The sequence below is a fragment of the Patagioenas fasciata genome, chromosome 3 (assembly GCF_037038585.1).
Source record: "Patagioenas fasciata isolate bPatFas1 chromosome 3, bPatFas1.hap1, whole genome shotgun sequence".
In the NCBI taxonomy this organism is placed as follows: domain Eukaryota; kingdom Metazoa; phylum Chordata; class Aves; order Columbiformes; family Columbidae; genus Patagioenas; species Patagioenas fasciata.
Window position 1 is genome coordinate 109,236,909 of NC_092522.1, and position 9,591 is coordinate 109,246,499.

At 39.1% G+C, this 9,591-nt stretch overlaps 1 protein-coding gene across 2 annotated transcripts in view; it reads left to right on the forward strand.

Annotated features, from left to right (window-relative positions):
- Positions 1-9,456, forward strand: part of ASAP2 (ArfGAP with SH3 domain, ankyrin repeat and PH domain 2) — a 91,361-nt gene extending 81,905 nt beyond the window's left edge. For both annotated transcript variants that reach the window (XM_065833889.2, XM_065833890.2), the window contains 3 exons: positions 1,729-1,838; positions 5,702-5,824; positions 6,819-9,456. In XM_065833889.2, coding sequence (XP_065689961.1) covers positions 1,729-1,838; positions 5,702-5,824; positions 6,819-6,893 — 308 coding nt within the window. In that variant the 3' untranslated portion in view covers positions 6,894-9,456. The remainder of the gene's footprint in view (positions 1-1,728; positions 1,839-5,701; positions 5,825-6,818) is intronic.
- The last annotated feature ends 135 nt before the right edge of the window (positions 9,457-9,591 follow it).

The window sequence follows — 9,591 nt, forward strand, 5'->3', positions numbered from 1 at the left end:
TTGTGGTTTAGAGATTTATTTTATTGTAATTAAGCGATTATTATAATGGCCTGAGAGAGAGTGTTTTTCTTCTTATTTACCTTGCCTATTTAAATATGGTCATTACCAGCATTCTTCTTGTTTCTCTTCTTGAGACGTGCCTCAAGCTCTTCTGCATGAACAGAATTATCAGCCAATTAATGTAAATAATGGGACCATGTAATAAGAAACAGAATAACAGAGTGGTTGAGGTTGGGAGGAACCTCTGGAGGTCATCTGGCCCAACTCCTCTGCTCAAGCAGGGCCACCCAGAGCCAGTTGCCCAAGATCCTATCCAGATGGCTTTTGAGGATGGAGACTCCACAACCTCTCTGGCCAACCTGTGCCAGTGCTCAGTTACTCTCATAGTAACAAAGTGTTTCGCCATGTTCATGTGGCACCTCTTGTGTTTCAGTTTGTACCCATCACCTCTGGTCCTGGCTTTCTAGCTGGGTGGCCACCAGCATGTATTGGTGCATGGGCTTGTTCATCCCCAGGTGGAGGACTTCGGACTTCCTTTTCCCCTGGTCTCTGGCACCTGGGATTCCTGAAGACCGGTCTTGCTAGTAAAGACTGAGGCAAAGAAGGTGTTCAGTACCTCAGCCTTTCCCATGTCTTGTGTAACCAGATCCATTGCTGAGCAATGGACCTGCATTTTCCCTAATTTTCCTTTTTTAGCGATGTATTTACAGAAGATCATCTTGTTGTCTTTGGCATCCCTTGCCAGATTCAATTTTAGTTGGGCTTTAGCTTTCCTAACCTCACCTAAACCTGACTCTAAACAAAGGATGCAGTATGAAAACTTGAGTTAGTTTACTCTCGTTTGCATCTGTAATAAACAAGGTAACAGATACACATTTTAGAACAGAAAAATGTGTATCTAGTTTGAAAATCATGCAGTGTCACTTTTAATTAAATTGCAAATCGATATTGCTCTTTTCATGATAATGAACAGAGTTCATTATTCAGAGTTCATTATTTGTTCTCTTTTCATTGTTCAAAGTAACTACTGCTTCATGGTGTGAACTGTGGGGTTGTTATACGCAAGGACAGGAGTTGGACTCGATGATCCTTGTGGGTCCCTTCCAACTCAGGACATTCTATGATACTTTGGGACGTTACAATAATGTCTTCTCAATAAATGTCCAAAGTGAGGTTTGTTTGGGTTCTGTGGTGGTTGTAGTGGATTTTCTCCTACCTGGTTTCCCCTTCCACTGTATATATTATGTTTGTTGGTTTTTACTGGGATTCTTTTTTATTTTGACTGGACAAACCCAGGAGGAGTTTGCTAATAACTGTCTGCCATGTGTGTCAGGAGCGTCCTGTGAAGGTTACAGCATCTTGATAATGATGATCTTTACTGGGAAAGAAAGGTCCTAAAAGCACACAGTCTGTAGTGAGTGAATGGGGAAATGGGAGTTTTGGTTCTGCCCTCATCTGTTTTATAGGCTATTTTTCTCCTTTAGCATATCTGTAGTACTAAAAGCTTTAGGTAATTGTCTTTGGGAAAAAGAGGCCTTTTTTGTAAGGAAAAGGATAGAAAAATTCTGTTCAGTTATTTACAAAGAACCATTTAAAATGGTGTGCTCATGGGATATGAAAATATTTGTATCCTTTAAAGAATAATTTATTTGGTTTCAACTTGTGTCGTCACTGTTAACTTTTTTTTAAAGCATGCCTAAAATGTACTTGTTTTACTTACCTTCGCAGCAGGAGAGTCGTCTTCTGTGTGCGAAATTCCAGTAACACAAACTGGTTCTACAACAAATACTTTGGCACCCATCCAGCCACCAGCACCAATGCCAAGGAAATCACAAATAGTAAGTAGAGAACGTGGACTTTGATTTCATTAAATCTTCCTCGTTCTGTCAAACACACTGTTGACGTAATAGTGTATCCTGTTATAGAGAAAGTGTGAGAATAATGAAAAATACACACCCTGTATCGTCTGTTAAATAGGTGCATGACTTGTACTAAATACACTAAATACAAAAACTTTGCTTTTCTTGCATTTCTTATATAATTGTATGTTATAATAAATAAAAAGAAAGAAAGAAAAAAATAAAAGAAAAGTAGTATGGATTCTTTATGGATTCTTTGCTTACATCCAGATGTGACTGACACAATCCACAGAATGTATGGTTTGACTTATTGAAGGTAGGTAGGCTTGATAAGTGAGTCACTTTTAGGTTGAGCTTGGTGAGTCACTTGTAGATCATATGTAACTTCATTCTTAACTTCAGTTAAGTAATAAGGGAGCTTTGGTACTTCTATAATGGAAGTAGATCCAGTTGTTCACATATGTAGATCAAATGGCTTCAGAGAAGACTAGTAGGAATCAAGCTCAAAACGAAATAAATTGCTTCTTTGTGCAGTTGATTCTCTTTGCATCTCTTTGTCACACATTCACTGGGTGACAGGAGAGAAATCACATCTGATTTGTGACATCCCCAGCCAGAAGGTGACTGAAGAGTGAAGAGGAAGGCTGAAAGTATTGTATATTTTTCTTCTTCTTCTCCAGCCTTCAGATGATGGTTAGAAAAGAGATACTGAATTTAGATGGACTCTTGATTGAGGACTCTTGATTAGATTGTGTGGCCTTTTTATACTCATATTTATTATTTATAATCTAGGACCATGAATGGTAACACACACATTAGTGTCAATACCTGTATTTTTATACTGGTGTAGGTAAAGGGATGTATTCCCAGATGTCAGTTGAGCTGCTACATTATGTGTAGCTGAGCTGGGTCTTTGATCTTTGTCCCAATTTTACGTTGCTGTCTTGCGCGATAGACATAAAACATCTATGTGCTCGCTCATGACAGTATTTCTCTGCAGTGAGCAAATCACAATGTAGAGTCCATATTTTGTGAGGTGCTGTGTGTGACTAGGTCTGGGCTGCTTGATGCTTTACGTTCTGTGTAGCAGCGTGATTCAGTAGGTAAATAACAGAGAGTTAGGACACGTGCTGTTCCTGGCTCTATGACTGTCTTATTAATGGGCTCTAAAGATAAGGCATGCCTTCTTCAGTCTTCTGTCTCTCTCCCTTCATCCATTTTTTCCTTCACTGTGTCTACTGAAATAGTAACTCTCTGGGACAGGCTTGAGTGTGCTTAGTGCTCTTGTTAGCTCTTTCTCATCTGATAATGCTGAAAAGCCACAGAGACGTCTGGAGTTCATTTTACGTTAGTTGGGAGTAAAAAAATTTCTGTTCCTGCTTCCCCACACTCTTGTTCAACCAAGTTACTGTCTGTCTTGCATCAAAATAACTTTAATGTTTTAGACCACAATAAAATTAAATGGTCTGATTAGTGTAAAATGGAATGTCTATTCCTTTTGCTTACATGCACCAAGGGAATTGCCATATTTACTCTGTGAAGCTGTTGGACGCTGATCACAGTTTCTGTTGTGTGTTCTGGGATTCAGGTGTGGGTACTGGCTATATCCTTTCAACACATCTGTCAGTTCTGGAACAGGTCCTTACCTGGCTTTCTGTATAAATTACGTTGTAGTAGTTCTCTCTGTTGTTCTCTCCTTCCTCGTTTTACGGGACAAATTGCTTTACTTATGAGTGAATGGGGTATCCTGGCTGTTTTTTAGTAACAGTCACAGTGTCTCCACAATTTAATATTAATTGCACATAGTATGAAGAACAAATCTGACTCTCCAGATATCTCTAGGGCTTCAGTAGGATGAATTTTGTGGGACTGAGAAAATCAGCTGGATTCTTTTCTTCTGTCATAAGGGAAGGGAAACCTGGCTCAGGGAGTGTGTGCTAGTTAAGGTGCTTTAGCTAAATCAATCTAGCTAAAGCATCTTAGCTCAGATTTAGTCAAGGGCCCCTCAGCTAAAGAGCTTTAGCTAGATCAGTCTAGCTAAAGTGCTTTGGCTAAATCGCTGCATTTAGCCTTATACTCCAGTCTTTTTTGCTAAGTCTTTACCCTGCCGGCGAATCTAGAGGCCAGCTGAGATTTAGGAAATGATTGCGGAAGTGCTTCTTGAGTAAAGAAAAAAAAGGGCTAATTGTACATGCACATCTAGCCAGTGGCTTATCTCCTATATAGTGCATTTGCTCAACAGCCTATTTTTCAGATGGAAATTCCTGATGCATTTTTCTTTTTTCTTTTTTTTTTTTTTTTAAATATATATTTTAGATTTTTGAAACCATATTGAAGATACATAGGAAACTTTCTTGGAAGATATTACTCTTCTGGGAATGGGATCTGTTTTAATTTCCTTGCCTTCTAAACAACAAGAAATACCTGTAATTACTGCACTTTGAAGTTAGTAATTGTGTTGCTGTTACACTGATGTGAAGCTTTTCCCTCTTGATCTAAAAGGTGTTTGTGGTTCAAAGTGAGATGCCTGAGATGGAGCATGTGGTGCAATGGCTGCGCTGCAGTGCAGGGCTGCTGGCTCAGGGCTGTGCCCCCGGGACAGAGCCGAAGGGTGTGCCTGCTCTGCGCTCTCAGGGGGTTTTATACTGAAATGCAAATGGATGCTTACAGAGGAGCACAACAAGCATAGTACCGCCATCCCTCCCCATCCACATCCCACTTTTTCTGCATGGCTCTCCGCTCGGACAAATTGGCCCATGAAGAGGCTGTTGGGCAGTACTGTCCTCAGCAGATCGTTTTGCTGGTGGAGAGCAGACTTGCGGATGGAGTCTCTTCTCCTCTCACAAGCTCCTGCTATATGGCTGACCTGTCTAGAGACTGGGACCAGTTTCTGGGGGACTTCAGGATGGTAATGAGGTCTTCTTTTCCTCCTCCCATCTGGAGCCTCTGTCCCAAACACCCACTGCATTAGCACATGTCTTTTGAATTAAATGGCACTTACAGCTCTGCTCTGGCATGTTAGGGAAGAAGATTTTTGCTGGCGGTGGGTGGGCAAACTCTGGCAAAGGGTGGTAGAAAGCTTAAGCTCTGCTTCCAGGTCCTGTGCCTCTCCACTCCTTGCGTGGAAACGCTGTGTAGGCAGCATTGTTGTTGGTCTGTAACACACTATGAGGAGGCTGCAAACAAATGCAGCAGCAGACAGGGTTGCACTGACAGAGGTGTGAGATTAGGATGGTGGATACCGTGATGCCGGAGCAAAACAATTTCAGCATTGCTTCAAATAGAACACAACGAGGATTGGAGTCTCGCTGCGATATTGGAATATTGTGACTCCTTACTAAACTCTCCTATTGGAAGAGCTGACAAACCAGTTCTATGGCTGGCGGTCCTCAAAGTGCTAGAGAGAGGCAGAGGATGTTTTGGAGGGTTGGACGCTGCTGAAATGCGTTTAACAAATAAGGAAGGGGTGTATTGGCAGGTGGCTCAGGCCTCTTTCTGATATTGCTGGTGCTGTTTTGCTTGCTGCAAAGCGCTTGATCTTGATCACCCCATCTTCTGAATTAAATCGTACATGCTGCAGTGATATAGAGCTCTTGAAGATAGGTTTGGGTGAGACAGCATGGAAGATTGCTAAGGGAGAGCTGGGCCATGTTGGTGGTGCAGTGGTTCTGAAAGCCTTTGGATGCCTGGAGCATGAGCACCCAGCATTAAAGATGTAGCTGAACTCTAACCTATGAAAAATAATGGTTGGAATCAGTTCTGGAGCTTTCTCTAGATAACTCCAAGTCTATTCTGTCTCTTTCATGCTGTATTATTTACATTTACTTATTTTTATATTTCAGTCAAAAACTAAACCCAAGAGAGTAAAAGCAATTTACAACTGTGTAGCTGATAACCCAGATGAGCTGACTTTTTCGGAAGGAGATATTATTGTAGTCGATGGTGAGGAAGATCAGGAGTGGTGGGTGAGTACTTTGCATTTTCCATCAACACTGTGAAAGAAAGAAGTGAAATCTAGAGATTGACACTGACTTCAGAAGATCCCCTACTGGGTTTCCAAATGACAGGAAAAGTTTCATCTACGGGCAACTTGATTCCAGAAATGTATTTTGTTTGAAAAGCAAACTTCAAGTAAGTCTTTGGCTTTTCTCATTCAGAAAACAAACAAACAATCAATCATGTTAGTAGGGTTTACACTGTACAGGGGACATGGTCTGTTTGATTCAGGAAGTTCTGGGAGGGGGTGTCAGCACTTCAAGAATCCACTACTATTTCATCTGCTTTGAAGATGCTGTGTGGTGGCCCTCAGAAGACAGCTTGATATTGTCCTAATGTTTCAGCTGACTGAGAAATTCTCTGTTTGAGCTGGGAAACCATCTCAACTATTTACATTCCAGAGTCTCATCAGCTAAAGCAAAGTCTTGGAAGATTGTTATGCATGAACACACTCGCCTTACTCTGTTAGCTAGCAAAGAATAGAACTTCAAATTGCATCTAAATTGACAACAATGCTGTATAGATACAAATAGGTTCTTGTAAAACCTCAAATTGTTGAAGCTTGATCTATGCTTTTACCTTTCAGTGATTGTTAAGAGGGGGAAGCAGAAGGAACTTAAGAAAGGCAGAATATGGGCTGCCAGGCATTGCAGAATGTGCTGAAAAGATGTTGCAGTGGTACTGCATTAAGAGGTGGTGCCTTCAAATAACTGGATAAAACAGAATTTGAAAAAAAAAAAAAAAAAAAAAAAAAAAAAAAAAAAAAAGAAAAAAAGGCTGTAGCTGAATAACAAAATCCACCTTGTGGCACTGAATTTTCTGATAATGCAGAAGAACACCACTGCAGAAAAGATGTAGGGAGAGGCTCATCGTACTTCAGGCAAGGAGGTCACTGGGGTTAATTTTGGTGATACTGAAATGGCCTTTTTGAGATTAACTTGAAAATTATCTGGACTCTTGCAGATTGGTCATATTGATGGAGATCCCAGTCGGAAAGGAGCTTTCCCTGTATCATTTGTGCACTTTATTGTTGACTAAATTGCTACTGATAAGTGGAGACATTTCTCATTTCCAGCGGTCACAGAAATAAGTTTTGCTCTGTTTCATTTCATCTACCTATGTGCAGACACCTTGCCAGAGCACTGCCCGAGTCCTAGGTACTGTAGCTTACTTTTTTATTGCCATCACTCTGATTTTGGGACTTCTAAAACTTTTTTCTATGTGAAAACTTCTCACAAGCAGTTTACACTTAAAAAACAAAACAAAACAAAAAACTCTTCCTGTATTTTTCAAGGTGAACTGAAAAGCTTTAACAATCACAATCCATTTAAGTGTGTGAACATCACAACATCATGAATGTTCTTACCAATCAATTCACTGTAGTTTTGTTCTTCCTTTTGTAACACGACAATCCTACAGTTCAGTGCTGCATCCCCAGTCAAATTGTGTGTATCTAACAGGGCAGTGGATTTATCCAATTCTCGATACCGTTTCAAGTGTTGGAACCAAACCATGCAAGCTGCTGCGTAGTTCTAAATTGGACTCACTCAGCATCTTGCCATACTGGCTGTCATCCAGGATGTCAACAGTTACAGGAGAAACTATTTTAATTGGGTGTCTTTGGCCAGGTAAAAGTGAAAAAGTATTTCAGTTTACTACAGGAGAAACTTCTTTCTGTCTTTCTTTCAGAATGGATGTAGATATTTGCTTACAGGTATCTGAAATCTGTGTTAGTTGTTGAACTTTCTAGTTCTAATTTTGTGAGCTTGAGACTGTTTCATTTTTCTATGCTGCACGCGTGTAGAACCTGTTTTTTGAATGTTCTTTATGTATGTTACATCCATTTTGGTCATTTAATGTGACTACTGCTGGTTACCTAAACTATGGCAATATTATCGAGTTACTCCATTAACTCAAGGATATGAAAACTGCACTTCCTGAAATGTACTTAACTATGATGATGGATTGCAGAGCATTTCTTACACTCTTCTCATTATAGTGTTTAGACTTTGTTTTTAAATTCTTGAATTTTCTTACACCATCCAGCAATGTGTTCACAGGGAACACATCTGGTGGAACATTTAGAAAAACATCCTTGGTCAATAAGGTATCTGACACCTCACAAATACACTACATTGTTCTGTTTTGTAAAATCTTGTGTGCCACTACCTTGCAAACAATTATAGTTTGCTGACTCACTCTGTATTTATATAATATATCCACATATATGGTAGCTACACTGTTGTTAAATTTGTTTCAATAATTTGTGAACAAAGGCTAGGCCATGGGTGGTTCCCAGTTGGCTCACAGAACACCAATACAAATCTGGCATCGTTTTGATGTTTGTATATTGTGAAATTGTACCAGTTTTTGCTTATGCTACAGGAAACAACTGATGGCATAGGATAAGAAAAATCAATGTCTAGGTCACATTGGCTTTGATCACGTTTTGTGAATATTGTATCTCTAGTTTTATCAAGAGAACTTTGAATTTCTGACAAATGGTGTTTAAATAGGCCATTTCATATTGAACGGAATGAAAAACAGGCCAGCACCATATATGCTTATCTGGAGAAAAAAATCACATTGCGTTAGTGCTGGAAGAGCAGCACTGATCTTGCCTTGGATCGCCTTTCCAAAATGGTACAGTGGGTTGACAGCCTCTCCAACGGGTACAGCCGCGTATACACACAACTTTCATTTTCTAGATGCTGTTGCTGCAGTATAAATGGGAACAAACTGGAATGTTTCAAGATATTTTTGTTGCAAGTTGAAGCAAATTAGTCTGTATTTTCAAAGTTCCCAGTAAAATGATAAAGTAATAGTTTAGCACTAGTTTTATTCACTGATATGTTCAGTTTGCAACACTATTTTGTATGTTTCTATCCCTGATAGAGTCTAGAGAGTAAATGGGCATATTATTTTGCACAGATCTCCTAATGTACAGTATTTTTAACACAGAATCTTATAGTGTATGTAACAGCGATGGAAATTTTCCTTGAGTTCTGCTAGAAGAAGAACACACTTTGAAATGTCACAACCTTCTTCACTGGTCACTTAGAAACTAGAAAACCTGTAGAATAGAACTTAATAGCACTAACAGTGCAGACAGATAAAATCTCGAGGACCAATAAAGAGCAGCTAAGCAGAATTTACCCCTGGATTTTCAATGTTTCTCCAAGTTTGCTGCTCTGGCAGAGGAAAAATAAATTCTAGAACCTGTAGATATCTATTTATAATATAAAATTAAGAATTTTTAAGTCCAAAATTTTGGCATATCTCATACAACTTTTCAAATCCGATAAAAATAATTACTAAAAAAACCTGTTAATAGACAGACTATTAGGTTGCTGTGTTAACTGTTTAAAAAGGAGCAAGTGACACTTAAAATGCAGCTTAGAATGCTATGAGATGTATGATATTCAATTCAGTTGTTTTTATTTTGTTTAGTTGCAGAGCAACTGTATATATTGTATAACCTAAAATCAACTCTTATTTTCAATGTCCTGGATGCAGTGATTTATAATTAGAGCATGATTAATAAATTTTACTCTTGTTAACCAGTCAAATGTCTGGAAAAATAAAACTACTTTTAAAATCACTTTGGCTACTTCTCTTACTCAGCATTACTTAAGCAGTATTCTTTTCAATGTGTAAAATGAGAAATGCAGACACGTAGCACCTGAGCAAAAGAAAATATCTACATCTCAGGGATTTTTAGTTGAACGTAGAAACT